General features: G+C 43.0%; 1 protein-coding gene across 1 annotated transcript in view; it reads left to right on the forward strand.

The window, feature by feature from the left end:
* Window positions 1-14,701, forward strand: part of LOC115318058 (tachykinin-like peptides receptor 86C) — a 151,223-nt gene extending 136,522 nt beyond the window's left edge. Inside the window, exons 4-5 of the mRNA XM_040210917.1 lie at window positions 9,108-9,304; window positions 14,384-14,701. Coding sequence (XP_040066851.1) covers window positions 9,108-9,304; window positions 14,384-14,606 — 420 coding nt within the window. The 3' untranslated portion in view covers window positions 14,607-14,701. The remainder of the gene's footprint in view (window positions 1-9,107; window positions 9,305-14,383) is intronic.
* Window positions 14,702-20,799: the final 6,098 nt, after the last annotated feature.

The raw sequence follows: 20,799 nt of genomic DNA on the forward strand, positions 1-20,799 counted from the left end.
TGGGACGGTAGTTTAAGGCCAGCGCACGATCTCATCTTTTAAAGACTGGAATGACCTTCCCCAGCTTCCAGTCCAGTGGTAGTCAACCCTGCTGTGATGACTGAGAAAATATTATTTTAGGAACCCACAAGACATTACTTTTGCGTTGCTAAGAATTTTGGGGCCAATATTGTCTGGGCCACAAGATGATGAGAGTTTTAAACCTTCGATAAGTCGAAGAATTCCTGCAGCAGAAACGTAACTGTAATGGGGGCCATGGGCTCAAAAGCTGAGCAAGGCCAACTAGGTATATGACCAGCGCTTTCGTTTGAGAGTACGGAAGATAAATAGTTATTTAAAGCTGTAGCGTAATCTGGCTCAGACACGACATCTCTGAGCCAGATTAAAACTCTTTCAAGTTAAACGCGCTAAAAGATTACCATTATTTAAAAGCAGGAAACCTCGACGACGCCTCTCTCAATTGCTGAGATCACATCCTGGTCCCTTGTGTCCTCAACCTTCTTAGTCCTAATTTTTCGGGAATCATAAAGGTGGTTCTGGTCATCGCTGGGTTTCTAGCAGATGCTGGAAATAGCTCGTACTGTCACTTCGAAGCATAAAGTATATAGGATGAACTCCAACCTTCATAGTTCTTTGGATACAGGATTTAAATCAGTCACATCAAGGTGATCAACAACACTCGGGTTTCCGGTGCTTCGAGCAACCTTGTCCAGATAAAACACACTTCCCTGCCATATGTGGCTTTCAAAGAATAAATGCATATTTCTTAAAAAACGAAAAAAAATAAAACGAAGATTTTTTTATTTTACTTGCGATGTCAGCATCTCTTTTCGCCTTCCACAATCCTTGAACGCCATCTCCGAGTGCATAGAGTGGTTTTATCCATATTCTTACCTCTACGGAAAGCTTCTCGGCAGATGAAGGTGGCCGCGAAGCGCAGAGCCTCTGGAAGTCGCATGGGCGCCGAGGGCGTTGCAGATGGCCTGCAGCAGTCTCTTCTCAGAGAGGGCCCCCTCAATAGCCTGGCAGCCGTTGAATTATGCTCGAATAATGGGGTAATGGAGCTGAAGCGCTTGCAAACTAGCGCATCTAATGGAAGTATTAAGCAGGTACAAAATCATGCTGGTCACCCCTGCAGCGTTCACCTAGAGCTCGCTCGCGCTTTATTGTGAAACAAATCGTCGGCGAGTGACTGATAGCACACACGTAAGTTTAACAGTTGTTCTTGCGTTTAACACCTGTGAACGGCGATCGGTCGCGCGCATGAAGTGGCATGAGATGGAACTTGAAGGCTTCGCAAGAGTGGCATCGGACAACACTCCAGATATAACGCAAAACAAAAAAAATTAAAGAAAAAAAGTGTGGTTCACCTTGCGCAAGGTTGGGCAGTATCGAGATAGTGTTTCAGAAATACTTTCTTTCTATATATTTTTGTATCGCGATACAATATTTCAATCAGTATCTGTATTTCAATGTCAAGATAAATTTTTGGTGTACTCTTTGTATCGCGCTACAATCCTGGGCGAATGCATCACATTGCAACGTTCAAGAAATCATTGATCCCCAAGCGAAAATTTAAGAGATTGTTTTCTTCTTTTGCGTTTCAGAGGGCTAGAATATGCAGTAAATGAAAATTGATACTTTGTTTTTATGTACACCAAGGTTTGTTTGTGAAACTGTGGCCCCGTCATTGGTGAGTTCTTCCCTATTTTCAAAAGATAACATATGTCTTCAAGAGTTCTTCAGTTGGCCAACTATTTTTTGTAGAATCAAAACGCTGACTGCGGGTATGAGCTTTAGAACTGTACATTGCACTCCCAACCCCATTTACTAGGGGGGGCGTAAAGTCTATTTCTTAAGTTCATCAGATAGAAGAGCATGATTTTATTAAAAGGCGAGGTCTTGAAGTGACTGCCGAAAAGGTACAGACATGGGACTAGGGGAGGCTGACCGTTCGGGGATATTTGGCTAAATATAAAACGAATTTAGGGCTGCTTGTGATTTTGCTTTGAAGGCGTGCCTTATATCTAACGGAAAACAGCACTGCATTCTGGAACGAGAGTATATTCAACCTACTGAAGACTTGCCTAGTTCCCACAGCTTGAAGTTAAAAGAAAAATGGAAATTCTACTGGAAAATAATCTCGGGCTAGAGAACGTCCAAATTGAATTTCAATCATTTTCTCACGGTTTGTATGAGTTTTGTTTCCACTGGAGGACTCCTTTTTCGCCTTTTATGTAGAAACCTTGTCAACAAAGCCTACCTATTATCGCCTGAAAGCGAGGTCTTAATAGACATAAAAAGCAGAAAAAAAAAATTATGGCATGGTTTAATACTCTCCTGCTGTGAAAAAGGTATTCGTTAGAGTTAATATGAACCCCCTGACACATGTGAAAGGTTCAACCTCGTCCGCTATTAAGACTATTCGCCAAAAATCGGCAGCGGCTGAACCCGAAGAGATATTTAAAAATCAACTTCTCCACAAACGTAGTCCGGTCTAGCAGCAACCTTGTTTGTTTACATCTGTTCTGTGTTGTTTTTGTATAACAAGATAAAATATTAGGGCTAAACATCGATTAAAAATTTGGACCCGGTTAATCGCCGCTCGTTAAACTATTCATTAATCGGTCTATTGGTCTCGTTAATTTTCATGCATAATATTTTGGGAAAGCCAAAGTTATTTTCTTTTTTTGCCTTTGTGGAATATGTAATAAACGGGCGGAATATACAACTTCGACGGTGAATCAACCACGATGTGCAGTTGAGAATAGTTTAAAAGACTCACGCGGACATATTCTAACTTCAGCTGCGTAAGGTAAAGGGGTTGGTTGTCGTCTTCGTCTTCTTCAGTGCACGCAGGACCGGCCTCAACGGGGGCCTTTTACAGGCAGTCGGCGTCATTGTGCTTCCGGCCGGACTTGTACGCCACGGTCATGTGGAACTCCTGCTGTCGTAGACTCCACCGGGTGAAGCGTCCGGAGGAATCCTTCAGATTCGCGAGAGCCAGCAGAGCAAGTGGTGGTCTGTGACTACGCGGAAAGGACTTTTATATAAATATGGGTGGAACTTTATCATTGCCCAGATGATAGCATGGCACTCCTTTTCAGTCTTAAAATAGTTCTGCCTAAAGGGACAACGGCGAGTACCTCCGACGAACCCTGCCCCCTGTGCCGACTCCACCTCGAGGTTCCTGTTCGCATTCGCTTCGACGTGCGCTCTCGCACTTCTTCTGCAGCTCTTGTCGGGACACCCTGTTCCCCTTTCGAGTAGGGAAAGCTAAGTGCGGCAACGCTTGGAGGCGGCGTTGCCGAAGACCACCGCAGTAAAGAGCTTCCAAGAACAATAGAGCGTTCCCTTTCCGTCGGCGCTAGGCCTCGCAAGGACCCCCTTGCAACGGTGACCAACGACCTAAATGTTGTCATCGACGGCCACGACGAATCAGCACTCGTGGATACCTGAGCAGACAACTCAGGTTGGAATGGGAGGCTCTCTCGCCGGATTCGGAAAGTCAAGACGCCGTGGAATGAACCTCAAATACGAGCCGCCGGAGAACACCTTATTACACCAGTCGGGAGACGCGCTGCTCTCGTCGAGTTCTACTGTGAGACGTGTCCTGAGAAGTTCGTCGTTCTGCAAGACTGTGCGAGAGACGTTATCCTCGGAATAAACTTTCTCTGCCAAATCATGATCGGGGCAGACTAGTTAACGCTGCAAAAGCCTGTTCTGCCGCCGGTGGAGACCAACACGACGTGAACCGCTATCCGACTTATTACCGACCATGTGTACCTGCTCCCGCGGTCGAGTGTTTCCATAACCGTCATGACCGACGGAGCCACGCACAGAGAAACTATTCTCGAAGGCAGAATAACTTCTTAAAGAATAAATTGGCGTCGCACGAGGCGTAAAGGATCTCAAAGAAGAACGTACACCTGTTTTCGTGATAAACGTTTGAGAGAAGCCACTGCCCATAACGAAGGGTACCACCGTGGCCCACGTCAAGGAGCTTCATGCGACAACTGTGATCACCGCAGCCTCTGAGAACACCTCGTCGTCACAGCAAAAAAGCACGTCGTCGCGGGAGCTCGCCATTGACACCGAGCTCCCAGCTCCAAAGCGCCGGCGACTAATTGACGTCCTCGCTGAATACAGTAAGTGTTTTGCCACTTGATCGAAAGTGCGCCAAACACCAGTGGCGAAACACTGCGTTGCTACCGACGACGACGCGTTCTCTGTCCACCGGTCGCCCTACCAAATCTCCTTAATGGAGAGAAAGCTGATGCGAGACAAAGTCCAGGAAATGGTCGACGACGAAATCATTCAAACCTCAAAAAGACCGTGGGCGTCCTAGCCGTGCTTCTAAAGACGAAGGACGGAACCGTGAGGTTATGTGTGAACTATCGTCGACTGAATGCTTGACTAAGGAGGACGTCTATCCTTTTCCCTCATCGACTACACTTTACACCGACTGCGTCACTACTGATATTTTTCGTCGATGAACCTGAAGAGTGGTTACTGGCAGATTGAAGTCGACGAACGCGACCGCGAGAGAGCTGTCTTCGTCACTGCCGACGGACTGTGCAAGATCAAAGCGATACCGCTCGTACTTTGAGCAGCACCAGCCACGTTCCAACGTGACATGAACACCGTGCTCACAACTTAGCAGCACGCGACAAATCATCTCGTTACGAAACAACACGGTCCATACGGCACGCGGGAAGCTGTGCGGAGATAAAACAGCACAAAGAAAATTGAGCAAAACTTTTGAAATGCACAGCTACACAATACCTTTTTCCAAGGTGGCACAACGTCAAAGTATCACAGCTAAGAAGCTCCACTCGTTTGGGTGCTTTGAGTTTAGCAAGAACCTAGCTCAAGGTAGGTGTTTAACGCAGGATTAAAAACTTGTGTTTTTGCCGGGTTAAGAAAAGCGGCCTTATTCATAGCGTTTGCAGTTTTATGTCAGCTAGCGCCACTATATTTTTATGTGCAATTAATATGAAACATCGTGAATATCTCCACTTGTACTAAAATATGAAACTGAGGGCCGTTTAATCATTTGATCCTCTGATTGAGGCCTATTATGAAGAAAGCGCCAAACTCTAGTTGATTCTTCTCGGGCTAGAAATTTCAAAATGTATTATGTTAACCCTTCTTTCTTTGCCGGAGCATTTTAGGTAATATGCTGTAGTGCTTTAATATGCTCTTAACAACAAAGCTTTACTTTACTTTTGCTGCATCAGGTCCATCAGAAATTCCTGGCCCCTTAGATTAACTTTTCGTTTTGTGATTTTATTTATTAACATTCTCAACACTCTTGGGTGATAATTAACACATGCGTTTGTCCACTGGTCTTTCAACATATAAACGAGAATCTTTTCGTTCATGAATTTTCCGCCGAAAAACACTAGAACAGCAAATGAGAGGCAACACAGGAAAATTCGTGCGTTCAACTTAATAGAAACGTTAATATGAATCAGAGCCAACTAGCTGAACTTAGGAAGTTGTTTTTACCACAGCTGGTCGTAGCCTATGGTACCTCGCTGTTGCAATTTACGGAAGCATAAAAAAACTCCGGTCAGGTACGGTTCACCCTTTCGCTCGAAAAGTCGCCTTCAACAGAAAGCCGAAAGAAAAAGTTTCAATTACTTCCCACAATAAAGGACGTAAGATACACTCAGGAACCTTGAAACTCGCCTGTGTTTGTGTCTTCGTCCTTGTGTACGGTCTGTTTTGTGCCTTACACCGTGGTTTATAACGCTCACCAACTAGTCCAACTACAAGCTCGCTTTGAATCATTTAGTGTGCTACTTTTTCAATTTGTTGCATTATCTCTTACATTTCGAATTATTCTAGGACACAATTTTTGTTGACGAGGATGTGATTTTTAAGTTTCAGCGCAGTTGAACACGGTAAAATATATTTATAAAAATCTACCGATTGCCTTGTAACAAAGCGCCTGAAGACACGTTGTCTAAGGTTTTTATACATTTACTCGTAGTTTAGTTTCAATGAAATTATATTTTAGATTTATGCGTGTCCATGTGCTCCCAGAGCGTTGAATACTTTGACGGTGATAGAAGTTTAAACATTTACCTTTTTTCGCCAGTGCGGTGGCCATTTTATAACGAGCTATGCTAATAGAAACATCAAAATATAAGAAGCGATGTAAATGATGTACGTTACCAATAAAAGCATAATCTAAAATAGAAAAAAATAGAGTACTAAAATTAAAGTCTGGTCCTCGAATGAGTTTGCTGGTATATCTCTATAGCTGTGATTTCTTTTCATCGCGATTACCGCAGGACAACAACGGGTTTATGGCTAACAGACACACGCGTATATTAGGCGATAAATATTTGAAGAAATTATATTCTTATTCTATTACGTTATCACTTTCACCGTGATATTTATTAAAACTGGTATGAGGCAAGCAGTCTATTAACGCGACACCCTAATATTGCCACTGCGCTATTTCAGTTTGTGCCCCTTCGTCGCTGAGGTTTTTTACGTTATATTCTTTTGGCACTTTTTTTGGTGTCTTTTTAACGCGTTGTTGTTTTGTCGCCTGATATTTCGACCGTGCGCTTAGGTCGCATGCTGTTGTGTGTAAAATTTGTATCACGTAGAACAGTTCCGAAAGGGTTTGGCATTGGATGAAAATCAATGGCGTACCCAGCGCTACAGTTGCGTTGCAACACTATTAGTATGTGGAGTAGCAGCATGTAATGTAAAACAAAATGCCAATAAAAAAGAATGATTTGTAGCACGAAGATAAGCAACGTATAAAGTTAATATTTTCTCAATTTTTGTTTCTCATATTTTAGTGTATGAGTGTATAACTTTTGGTGTTGTCGGTCGTTATACACGCGTGTACTGTACTGTATATATATGGGTGGTAATGACGTGTGGTAATGACGAAGTGAACGAAACGGAATAAGAGGAGAAAACAAAATATGTACACGTGCCTTGTGTACGGCACATACAACACAGGCATACGTGTGTGACGGTCGCGCGGTTCTGTAGCAGTAAGTACATTTTTGACGCTGAGTTTCGCAACAGTGTAGGTGTTACCCATAAGAAGCCCGCATATCCAATTCTGACAACTAAATAGTTGAAACAAATAATCGAACTCCTGTTAAAAAAATAACCCATAGGACAAGACTATACAAAACAGTAATATAAAATATTATATGCTATTTTTTCAAAAACGAACACACAGGTGACTTTGATATCTGTCCGTATTTGTTCATTATAATTTCCCTGTCAGATGGCACACGAATATTATTGTTTTATTCTGTCTTAAATAAATTTCAAAGTAGCGATATATTAACTTAACGTATGTGGCAAAAATACCTGTATTTGTTTTGTGTGTTACGAATATATGCCAATAAAAGAAGTAAGGAAGAATTGTAGTTCCGTTAATAAAAATACATAGTTTAATTTGTTTCTCTATTTGAGCCCTTCGTCATTTACTATGATATATAGGTCACATGGGTGCATATGACTTTTTGACTAGGGGTAATATGGCGTTTATATGGTATTTCATTGATTCATCGATTGAGACTACAACCACACAAAATTTCTAGAAACTTTACGGAAATTCGTGGTTTTCAACTGTCTGTTGAACTTGCATGCCAACAGGCCTGCGTGAGAATTTATTTACTTAACATGGTATCCTTTTTAAATGTTTCATAGAAAGATGCGATCGCATGACATATTATTTGACGCGTCAACAATCGTAATGAGTATATAAATTCGATCTTTTAATTTAAAATCATTCCAAAAATTTGATATAAATACCGGGAGATCTTATTCGGGGTCAGATTTAGTAGCACTTTCCCCATGGAAGCGTCAACATGTATTTCATGCCAATATCTTTTCCTTATTTTTCGCGTGCTTACACCTATGCGTTCTAACGCCCGCTAAAGCCTTTCCATTAGCTTCAAATTTGAACAAACACGATATTATGCGAGAGTTATCAAGAACATTTGGACCGTATTGAACAATAGTGAGGTTGCGCAACAGCGGTATTTGGCCTCTATCTTAAAAAAATAATACGTTGAAGCTGCTACATGTAGGACTTGAATTCGATATATTTTCTAGGCCAAGAAAATTGTGCTCATAAAATTATAATTGGTCTGCAGTGCAAAACACTGACCGGCTGCCGCATTGACTCGCCAAAATATTTCTGGAGTTTTTCTAAAGACTACGTCGAGATACGTAAATCGCACTCCTGAAAGTTTGTTGGTAGCGGAGTTCAAATACCTTACGGTGTGTTGATGCATGCACTTCATAGCATACTTGCTGCACCCCCCCCCCCCTCCCCCTAACCACAGCTGTCCGGAAATAATAACTATGTACCCCCAGGGAAAATACGCTCTGAAAGTCGCGATCCGGTCTTCTACGTCTGCGGTCCCCACAAGTCGTATTATATTTCAATTTGTCCGAGGTATGGGACCTCAACTTCGCATTCCATTTCCAGTTCAAGCGACAGCTTTCTCGAAAACTGGCGGATACACTAAAAAAAGCAACGAAGTGCTGTTTCAGCTAGTAGTGTCCGCGATAGTAAATGCCATACCTAACTGTCATCGACTGTTGTCCATGACGGCATCCACGGCTTTGCACGCGACAAAGGGAACTGATTAACTGGAGAATATATAACTTAACATATTCTTAAACTAAATGCTTTATATATTAGAACTTCAAACTTCACTAATTTGTTGGGTAAATCCACTTTCACAAAACAGGACATAGGTTATTCGTTGGTGTGTTGGATTACTTTTGGAATCAAACAGCACAGCTTAATCCTTAGCTTCAGCGCTGCAACGAAGGTCGGTATGTCGGAGAGCTCTCTTCCACCCTGAAGGCTATAAATTACGCTGCGCTATTAAATTCTAGACAGTACTTGCACACGCTTAGAATTTTCGCACTTTCTTATTTAGGAATACTACTGTCTTTCCATTGAGAGCTGAGGCATATCTGTTCCAAATTCGATTCTTCAACAATAACAAAATAAATTCTGCGGCCTCTCCCAATTTGCTAGAGTGCCGAGTAGTAATTCAGCGGGTTGAACAATGAGAAACATAAGCTGCATTTCCTTTCAACAGGTGGTGCGAATGCTGTTCACTGTGGTGGCTCTCTTTGCCGTCTGCTGGCTCCCGTACCACATCTACTTCCTCTACGTGTTTCATCATCCTCACGTGGCGTACCTCGACCACATTCAGCACGTGTACTTGGCCATGTACTGGCTGGCCATGTCACACGCCATGTACAATCCAATCATCTACTATTTTATGAACAGCAGGTAAGTGTTGCCCTCATTCCTGTTTTGATATTTTAATCTTGAAATGCATAATTTAGAACAAGCGAGGCGACGCATTAAGATACTGCTACATGCTTAATTTCATTTCATTATTGCTTTATGCTTTCATCATATGCTTCTGCATAAGATGATATAAAACATGTTTACTTTTTGAGTGCGAGCAAAGCTCTACTAGTATGTTGTTTTTTTGCGTTTGTGGGCTGGGAAATAGGCCTATATTTTCAAGAAGTAAATAAACTAGGCTATTTTGTACATGATATTTAGGTTTTTTCTTGCTGCATCTATATTGAAATTGAGGTCCAGCTTCTGAAACAGCTGTTGTATTGTGCTAAAGGAACCTGCATGTGGACAGCAATGGTATAAACCCCCCCCCCCCCCCCAAAAAAAAAAGAAAAGAAAGAAAGAAGGAAATGAGTCGGTAGTTGTTATACAGCAGAAATTTAGTCTGCCCGTACATGGCGACATTGTTGCCAACTGTAGATGAGTAATTAAGCTAGGGAATTACGACTGCTAGCCTGGGGTCTTTAGCGTGCACTACGCAGTAGGGATACATAACCGCACGGCGGTTCGATGCTCATCCAGATCGAAGCGGGCAGGGGTGGGGATCGAACCCAGCATCCCTGGGTTCTGCAGCGCGAGCTTTCACTCCGCGTGCTTCGAGCTGGTGTGCGCTAGACCACTCGGCCGGCAACCCCTCAGCAAAGTTATCAATGAAGCACAATTAGGCACGTTGGCACGCATCAAGAAAAAAAAAAAAAAAGAAGCGCGAATAAGTAACCAAGGCATGCTTCTGCAAAAGAGAGTGTTCGAATGTTAAGATAAGTCATGTCTTGCCAAACACTCAGAGCGTTGAGCAGGACGTTTTAAAAAATCTTCTAACCAGGAAAACATGGAACTACTAAGTTGCTCAGAGAGCGCAACTAAACATGATTCTATTCATAAAATTCAAAGTGCGATTTTGTAAATTTCATTTTGATGTCAAAAAGTAGCCTACGATGTACCCAATCAGTTACCCACGGCAATTATGTGCCTTATCAGGTATTTTAGTTTTTCTTTGCAACAGCCGTGAAACATAAGAGTTGTTTTTTGATCAAGTTCACTTCTCGATCCGCTATCGTTTAAGGATACATTTGGCCAATGATAGTTTTGAGTGTTTTCTCTTCATACTATAAACAATAACCATAACAAGAATGAGCCGCAATGATTTTCGCAGCTTAATTTTAACCGAAAAAAGAGCCCCGTTTCGAGCAAGTCTTGCGGTTTTTTGAGCTACTCAGACCAAACGTATTTTTGGAATACACAGGCTTTATTTAGTCTTTCCGGCAAGCTAGTTTTTCTTATTTCCTCTTAACTCATAATACGGATTAAAAAAAAACATCAAATGAATGTTCTGCCAAAAGCAACAGTAACTTTTTCTAGAGCTCTCCAGTGGGCTGACGTCACATTCTATATAACTTGCCAGTCGAGGAGACAGCCTAGAAAACATTATTTCGCCCAAATATTTTTGCCGGGTTTTCTGGCGGTCGCTTAAGCAGTATTCATTTCACGCCATCACATTTATTCTAACATGTCAGGAACAAGCTGCGCTGACCCTTATTGCCCGATATTGTAAATAATAATAACACGAGCCGTGGGGTAGCGATTCAAGAAAAGTGAATGAAGTCTAATGGCTCATCTTCTACATAGTTTGTGGTGGCGCTGCCCGAACGGAGCAAGTTTACAGAGTAGCAGCACCGCTAAACTTCCCTTTCTTTATGAAGGATGGCGTGGGCAGTAAATTTACGGGTATTGATGAAAGGGTTCGGTCGTTCAAACAGTTTTGTGGGTGGTTGTCGTGCACGTTTTGTTTACCATTTCGTCGTTTACCCTGAGACTGGTTTTTTTTTTTTGAAGAGCAGAAGTAACAGAAAAAACAGACAGGTCTCAAACTCAGCTACACGTTTATTTCAACAACCTCCTCTTATATAGTTCGTTTTCGTCGTCAACAACCAATCACATACGACTTGTCCTTTGCACCGTGACTTTACAGGTTCCGCAATTGCTTGATCTATAAATAGTGATATGATATGATATGTTATGATATGATATGATATATTTATTTTTACTTATACGAGCCTCGGCGCCGCAGAAATGCAAATCGCCATTATCTTGAAGGCCTGCCCCGCCGCTTCTAATGATGATAAAATGGTTTTGTACAAATGAACCGTGTAATCACGATGAGGATGGGACGGTGAAGAGGTTGAAAACATTTTGAAAGCAAGCTTGCTATAAAGAATCGAGCTTCAGAATTACAATGGTGGTGACCATAAGTTGGCGGCCAAGGAGGATGATATTTATAGCAAATTATTTTGCTCATAACATCCTAATGCCGTTTCAATTTCGAATGGCATAAGTGCAAAGAATCACAATGGAATTACAGTGTTTTAGTTCTAAATAAAAAAAATAACACCGTTTAAGGACGCCCGCTTTAGCATATGTGAATTTAACGAAGAGTGTCATCAGGATGTATTTGACAAAGTTTCGACGAACTCAATATCAAGCCTGGGCAGTATTGCGATACAAGTGTATCGCGATAGTATTTCGGAAATACATTATCTATTTAAAGTTCTGTATCGCGATACATTTTTTCAGTTGTATTTTGTATTTATGTACCGAAATACGTTCTCGGGTGTACTTTTGGTATTGCTGTACTCTTGGGGCCGGCATGTTTTTTTACAATATTGAAATAACTGTTGACCTCCACAAAGAGGGCCAAGACAAAGTTTCGTCAGGGACGGTTTGGGTCTCTGACAGCTCATGACTCCTTCTTTATTGTGCGAATGTTAACAAATATGTCGCCACAATTTAGGTGGTGGAACATTCCAGTCGATTCTAAAACTTGAATGTTCTGTTGGCACTCCCAACGCATGGATAAAAGGATTCGGGTTACTTGAACTTCACTTCATTGTTACTCTATAATGTCACGGCTGAAAGAGGCGTCCGGGTTGGACATAATCATAGTGACATCTAAAGGTTATTTGGAAGGACAGAAAACTGATTTAGATATCCCCGTTATATTGTTTAAGAAAGATAAGAGAGGTCTAAATAAAACCGCGGTAGAACCAGGGTGAAACAAATGGCTTCCTTCACTTAACGGGGCATTGAAGAGGATTCTACGATCGTCTGTTCTTGATCATAACTGATTCTACGCGCCTAGGCATCCAAAATTTCCAAAAATGACCATCACGCGGCGCCTATTTTTTTTATTAAAAACGTGATAAAATGTCGGAACACACACCTTTCTGAGCGGATTTTTCCGGTCGTGAAAGGGGGAGTATACCCTAGCAGCGGCGTCAGCGCGGTGACAATGGGCCCTTGGCGGCCAATCGCAAGTCGCCTCTCAATCGCATTCTGCCTCCCCGAGAGAGGCGGCTTGCGATTGACCGACGACCGCCCATCATCACCGCGCTGACGCTGCTGCTGGGGTATGCTCCGCCTTTCATGGGCGGAAAGATCCGCTCAGAAAGGTATGTGTTCCGACATTTTATCACGTTTTTAATAAAAAAAATCGGCTTCGCGTGATGCTTAGGACCCGTAGAATCAGTTATGACCAAGAGTAGACAATCTCAGAATCCTTTTTAGTGCCCCATTAATACTTTGCAAAATGCAATTGCTTGCTGGTTTAAAAACAAAATCTCGTATTCTATACCATGTTTCATTTCTGTTCTTCGTATGCTATAAAGGGTGCACCCAAACACGAAAAAAAAAGTTTTTATAACAATGTATTTTAGCGTCTGTGTTTTAGCCCCACCAAAATCTATTCTTGTATTTGTATTTTCAAATATTTTCGTTTTATATGTTCAAATGCATTTCAAATCTGTGTAGCTATACATTTTTATAAATGTATTTTAATATCAGTATTTTAGTTGGTTTTGCCATATATCCCACTATTTGCATTTTCAGATATTTTGAGAGCATTTCTGCCGAACCGTGGGAGTCAATATGATACATTATATAGTTGCAGGTTAATATGCCTTATGTCCTGTATAGCAATTTTATTTTCTTAGAAAATAATTTCGCCCTCCTTTATATAATACTGCCCTTGCGGGAGTATTTGGGTTTTCAGGTTCATGTAACATTGCCTCAAAGGCGTGCGATATATCTAAGGAAAAACGGCACTGCATTTTTGTGGAGCGCATTTACAACCTGATGAAAACCCGCTGAATCCAACAGCTCTATGCTAAAAAAAAAAAATGGCAATTTTATCTGATAATATATTCGAGCTCGATGTCGCCCAAGTCGAACTTCAACCTCTTCCTCACGATTTGTATGAGTTCGCGTTTTCACGGGAGGACTCGTTTTTCACCTTAGAAGTGCAAACCATGCCAACAAAGCCTATGTATAATCACCTCCAAGTGAGGTTTTATAGATACGAAACCGAATAAATGTTATATGCATGGTTTAAAATTTTTTTTATGAGAAAGCAGTCTTCGTTCGTTTTAATATGAACCCGCGTTCATTGACACTTGTGGAACAAATAATCTTGGTCGCTGGCATAACGCTTTGCACAAATCAGCGGCGGATGGCCGATGAGCTATTTTTAGAAATCTACTTCTTATATGCGGGCGAGTGTAGCAGAAAGGTCGTATATTTACTTTGGTTTTGTGTTGCTTTGATATAAAAATATAATGTGTAACAATAGTGTATGTGAGTATGTGAGCAAATGTATGTGATTATTATTGCCCTGGCAAAATGTATCCCTGTATTTGTATATCAAAATATTTTCTATTTTTCAAAGGTATTTCTGATATGTATCGGGATACTTTCATACAGTTGTATTTCAGTATTAGTATTTTGGCTGTCTTCGTCATGTATACCAGTATTTGTATTCCAAATCTATTTTAGTGTACTTTGGTCGTAGCCAACGAGCTTGCGTCTTAAGCCAATTAGAACGCAGGATAACAAGTCAAACGCAATAAGCGTGAACATTATACTACCCGTAATACGTTTCTTAGGCTGTCGATGACTCTAGTACATGAATATATGTCGTTACACTTTGAAGAGCTCCGTCTTCCCGTTCAGGTTCCACATATACTTCCGCCAGTTCATGTGCCGGTGCTGCAAAGAGCCCGAGAAGCTGCCTGGCCGCAGCCTTTCTGGGACGGTGAGGTCGAGCCACATCAACATGGGGAGCTTCGTCGATCGACTGGCCGTGCGCTTCAGCAGGAGATCGAGAGTCGGACAATCCCGGCACTGCCACAAAAGTTTGCAGCGGGAAGACAACCGCCAAGGACTGAGGGGATGAAGACCGACATGTTCCAACCATTGTGGAATGATGTGCCGCCTGATTGAGGATACGAAGTTACTCTGGATTGGTTTGCAACAATATTTATAAAAATAAATCGGAACTCGCCACCCCTGCGTAATTTCTTTGTTTCTAAAGAAATCCTTTGAATGGAGCCTGATTATGGGAGGGGGCGGTTTTTTTAGAAGGGTTCAAGAGTAACGTTATCTTCGTCAAATGGCAGCCGATCATAGTTTAAAGCTAGAAAAAAAAACAAAAAAAAAGAAAACAAGTGGAACGTTTGGTGAATAAAAGATACCAATTTGCTTCGCAGACGTACAGCATCTCTTGGCCCATTGCTCCACTCACTCTAAGAAAAAACGGAGTGGTGCTTTCTCCTTAAAAGGCCAAACAGAAATGTCCCATATATTGCTCTGCTCAGGGAGAAAATTCGCGCCTTTCGGCAAAGGAGAAAATTTCCTCCCCTAAACCAACATGGCGGTCGGCGGGTGCGAGGCGAGTGACGGGCAGTTGTAACGAGGTGCACGGCTCACGTGGCTTTGCGAAAGCAAGGCACAAGGCGCGTATTCCTATTCGACGACCCCAAACATCCTTCTCCAAGCACCGGCACCGTACACAGTGCGATGCAGACGTTATTAAGCATACCAACTGGATGCCGTAAGGGGCCGGAAGCGACGACGAGACTCGGAGACATGCGGTGGACAAACCGATGCAACCACGCTTTTATAACGCGTTTGATCACCTTTCTCGTTGAGATATCCACTCGTTCGTATGTATTCACTAGCTTTTAGCGCACGGAGGGCGCTTATCAGTCAATGGGACGCGATAACAAGCGATCGAGCCGATGATACACTTTCTATGATTGTTTCCATTTCAAATGAATGGATAAATACGAAGCACTGAACGCTGTGAAACGAGCGGTGACCTGCGCCACCTAGTGTTTTCTAGCGCCAACACCAGATGGCGCTTCCACAAACATCAGCATCATCATCGATTTGAGGAAAAGGAAATATTAGGCCTAATAAGGCAGCAGCATTGCGCCGTGGTACACACAACACAGCCTCCCTCCGACGCAAATACATGTATACATACGAACACACACAGGCACGTACAACAGTAACAACATACTCCACTCACACGCCCTACACACTGATAACCTACGTGGACCACTGGGAGTATATATACTCAACGAATTTGGAACCGAAATTTACCTGTAAACCTGTCATCAAGAAATTATGTTACAAGCATGTTGCTTCGTACGCACCAGCATTGCATTCAAGAAATAATATTTCGAGCCCGCTGAGGCATCTATCTCTTACCAAAAAGTGAAACTAAATGTGGTAATTTTCCCGTATTCGAAAAAAAAAAAAAAAGCTACCTATTCAAAAGGTACCAGACCCCAGATCCGGCTTCCCGCATTGTGACTCACAGGCGCGCGTCTGCCGTCAACATAAGCCCCTGTTATAGCGCTTATTTCAAAACGACGGGGTGCCGTAGTGGTAAGACGTGTGCCTCATACGCGGCGGTCTCGGGTTCGATTACCCGTGAAAACTTACTTTTTTTATATTTTTATTATATTTGATCAATTTGGTTTGTAAAGGCATTTGGTGGGATTTACGACATTTCTTCTCTACAATTCACAACTGAAAAAAAAGAAAAGTTGTCCGCATGGATTAGCTAGGAGAAAAGGCTTTCTTTAATCCGAGATAACTTTCTATGGCGATGTAGAAGAAATGAAGAGTACGCACGCACGTAGCTTTGATCGGCTGTTTTCGCGTGGGAGGTCGAACACTATGCCCGTGCCTTGTAAGGCCGCTGGGCGTTGCGGTTAAAATGTTGTTTTGTGCATGTTTCTTAATTAATAAGTTGCTCATGGGGAGCTTGGAGGCGCTTCAGCGTACGGGTTTTATGATCCTTCACCCAGCCGCGCACGCTTCCCGTGTTCTTCTTTCTTGTGCAAATAAAGATTGATTGATTATCTGATTGACGAGCGCCGCGGCCCCTTCGCGTGATGCACGGTAGCTTTACGAGGTATTCAAAAATCACCCGCGCCTCAAGTCGTAATTTTTATGCGGCCCAATGATGACAAAAAGCAAATAGTCGGAAGTGAATTTGGCCAAATATTTTGTTACACAATTAAAAAAAAATATATATAGTGACTGTTTTTTTTTAAATATTAATCTGAGGAATATACCCAGGCAGCACAAAATTTTGGCCCGACACTGGCCAATGCCTGATTTTTGCTCGGCACCTGCCTGGCCAGCCCGGCCACTGGAAAGCAGCTGGCCAAAGGTCCCCAAAAGATCACTATTAAGTCCCCGGCCACAGAGTCTTAGTTTTTCCATTGGCAACCAATCACCAAATTATGTTCGGGAAGGGCTTGGCCACCAAGTCTTTGTTTCCTCCCTGGTCACCCGCCTCAAAAAGGTGACCAGTACTCATCCGGCCAATGTTCACCGGCATGAACTTGGTCAATGTAGACAAAAAAGTGCCCGGTAGAAGACAGAGTACTGATCACTCTTTTCATCCCCGGCCACCAGTCCTAATAATATCCTCAGCACCTGTCCGGTCAATGTTGACTGGCAGCAACCTGGTCAACGAAGACAAAAAAGTGTCCGGTAGAAGCCTGGGACTCACTACTCTTTTCATCCCCGGCCACCAGTCCTAAAAATATCCTCAGCACCTGTCCGGTCAATGTTGACTGGCAGCAACCTGGTCAACGAAGACAAAAAAGTGTCCGGTAGAAGCCTGGGACTCACTACTCTTTTCATCCCCGGCCACCAGTCCTAAAAACATCCTCAGCACCTGTTCGGTCAATGTTGACTGGCAGCAACCTGGTCAACGAAGACAAAAAAGTGTCCGGTAGAAGCCTGGGACTCACTACTCTTTTCATCCCCGGCCACCAGTCCTAAAAACATCCTCAGCATCTGTCTGGTCAATGTTGACTGGCAGCAACCTGGTCAACGAAGACAAAAAAGTGTCCGGTAGAGGCCTGGGACTCACTACTCTTTTCATCCCCGGCCACCAGTACTAAAAATGTCCTCAGCACCTTTCGGCCAATGTTGACCGGCAGCAACTTGGTCAACGCAGACAAAAAAGTGTTCAGTAGAAGCCTGGCTACTGACCACACTTTTTATCCCCGGCCACCAGTCCTAAAAACATCCTCAGCACATGTCCGACCAGTGTTGACTGGCGGTAACTTATTCAATGATGAAAAAAAATTGTCTGGTAGAAGACTGGGTACTGACCGCTCCTTTTATCCCAGGCCACCAATCCGAAAGATGGTCACCCTATTTGGCTTGTTTCAAATTGGTCAACAAAAGAAAAAAAGTGTCCCATAGAACATGGGTATGCAGAGTGCTGCTTTTATTCAGGACCACCAATCCTCTCTGGCATTACATTGCCCATTACAATACAGTATACAAGCCACAGGCTAGGTAAGCAATGACTTCCGCTTGTTCTGCAAATATTAAGTCTGGTCACATGTAGGTGGCTACATGTTTGCCCAGGCCAGGTAAGACTGGGAGAAGGGATTAACACTTGAGGAATCCAGGCCGTGGCGCGTTCCATACTATAAAATTGGCTCAGAAAACTTAATTTGGATAAAAATTATATTTTATTATTTAAACACAAATTATATGTACAAAATGCGAAAACATTAAAAAATGACTGTGCCTTTAACAGAGCAGTGAATTCTGGACTTGTTGTACACAACAAAAATGAACCAGAATATGAAAAAAAGCTTTCTCTGGTATTCTTTTGCCAATTACAAAATTCTTCATAACAACAGCTTTTCTTTAGTCACAGATTTCTGGCCAAGATAAAACAAGAAAAAATGAAAACAAACACACAATAAGCACATGTATTTCATAACCAAAACCTGGCTGGCAGTATTGCTATATCAAATATAACAGAAAAGTTCTATCACTTAAAAACCAAATTATATCAGCTACAGTCACAACATATTGGGTGAAATCACGGTCAGAAGTCGGGTCTCTCTCCACCTGAGGAAACCTCAAGGTGACTGGTAGCAGTAAGGACGTCGTCAAATGGCTACAAAAGAAGCACATTGGGCTAATGGCAGCGCGTGCAGAGCGAAAATCGAACAAACAAAAAAAAAGCTCTCCTAACTAAGCCATGGTTAAAAATATTGGGTGAAAAAATGGAGGAAAACACGTATCCGACTCTTCGAGACAACGAAAGAACTTTATCGAACGAATCACACTTCCCGCCGTGGTAGGCCGACGTTGTCACAATCACGAGACCTCCACTCGTCGTCGAAAACACGCCGCTAGCTTTTTGAGGGGAATGAACGGCACAATCGTACTATACACAGTGCGACGGCTTTGTCCCGATCACGATATCTATACACGTCGTCGAAAACGCACCGCTTCTTCTTCCACGGCACGATCGAGCACCAGTTGCACAATCCTGCGCACCTTCCTTCAACTACGTCCGACAGGCGTAGCGTAGTCTCGCTTTGCCCAGCTCGAACACTCACCGCGACGTCGCGCAGTTGACGATGCGATGCAGTTCTCACACACGCTCTCCCGTGCACGAAAAACACAAAACAATCACATGCCGATGCCTCGGTTGATTTGTGGGCGTCTAACTTCGTTGAATGTCTCACGTGTACACAGATTTCCACTGACCCGTCACATAGGGTTACGTAACTTTGGCTACGGAGGCCAAATAAAACGAGATGCGGTGCTTCTTCTTGGCTCCGTAAGGTCCAGAAACATACACCGATCTATCTTAGGGATCTTAGGTCCGGTCCAAGGTCAATTGTGCGGTCTTTGACATACCTTTTCCAATTTTCCAACGAGAAAAACTAAAAAAAAAAGAAAAAAAGGCGCGCTGCTCATTCCTGGGGCCCTAAACTCGTGAAACACGAAGTTGGGGCCGAAGTTGAGGGAGCGCACCGATTGGACAATCACGACGATGACTTGGAGCTTTTGTCGCCAACATCCAATCGGCGCGCTCCGCGAACTTTCGGACCGAACTTTGTGTTTCACGAATTTGGGGCCCCAGCTCACCGAGCAAACATACAGATGAAGCAGGTGAACCGGAAGTGATCTCGTCCCAGCAAGTTCCGCCAGTTCCGCCATTACTTGTTTATGCATACCCACGACCCTGTACACCGACTGCGTAGGGTTGCATAAAAGAGAAGTGACGGGTGCTTTAATTAAAATATATTCATGTTCGTCCTAATCCCCGAAAATCTGACTAGATTCCCTGCGCGGTGATAGTTGTCCGCCAGGTGGCGCGAACTACCTCCCATTGCAAAAATAGAACGTATAATTTTATTATTCACCCATCCACTCGATCGTGTCGCGCTGATGCCGGTGCAATGGCCGTTGCAGCTGGCTGATGGTGGACTCATCAGGCCTAGTTCAACTTCAAGCGGTTCAAGGCGTTCAAGGTTCGACGATTTGAGAAGCTTTGTTATCGGTTTGTGCACATTTCAAGCCACCCAAGATAGCACGCGGCGGCGTCCAGAGACAAGAGGCCATGAATACGCTGATCAACGAGTAAGTCCATTTTCTACTCGGTGTTTTGTTTTGCAAAGTGATTGGAACACAATGGGCATAGGGTTAGTAGTAACGGCTCAGTTGACAAGCTCTGCATTAGCGGTGCTTCGGAAAGGCGGCCCCGTCCGTTCGTGCGAGCATGATGACGCTGTCGTCGCGGCCCGCTTGGTTGGCAAGGTCGGGGAAGCTCGGGCCACTGGCTTGTCATTGCAAAATCAGGCGGTCGGCGGCATGTCAGCGGCATGTTAGCGGCTCTTGTGCACTTTTTAGATTCTGCTGATTGTATGATTGTTAATGGGAAGTGGGGATTTTGCCGGCAACCGTCATGACAAACCTACGAAGAAAAACTGTCGCGAACGCCGAACTGGCATGTTGTTTCTTGTATAACACGAATTGTAAGAGTAGAAATATACGAGCCGGCAGTAGCTCAGTGGTAGAGTGTCCGCTTCTCACGCAGAAGTTCCGGGTTCGATCCTCAGTGGGTAAACTTTTTTTTTTTTTGTTTTTGGTCAAGCTTTTTGCGATATTTGCACATTTTCTTTTAGACAATTATCGCTGAAAATGAATATATATTTTATTATATGTTTCCACCGATAATTGATTTTTTTTTTTATACTTAATGTTTTAGTGATAGTGCTCTTTTTTATAATTGATTTTTTAGT

This window comes from Ixodes scapularis, unplaced genomic scaffold (assembly GCF_016920785.2).
Source record: "Ixodes scapularis isolate PalLabHiFi unplaced genomic scaffold, ASM1692078v2 PGA_scaffold3__209_contigs__length_174095766, whole genome shotgun sequence".
NCBI lineage: Eukaryota > Metazoa > Arthropoda > Arachnida > Ixodida > Ixodidae > Ixodes > Ixodes scapularis.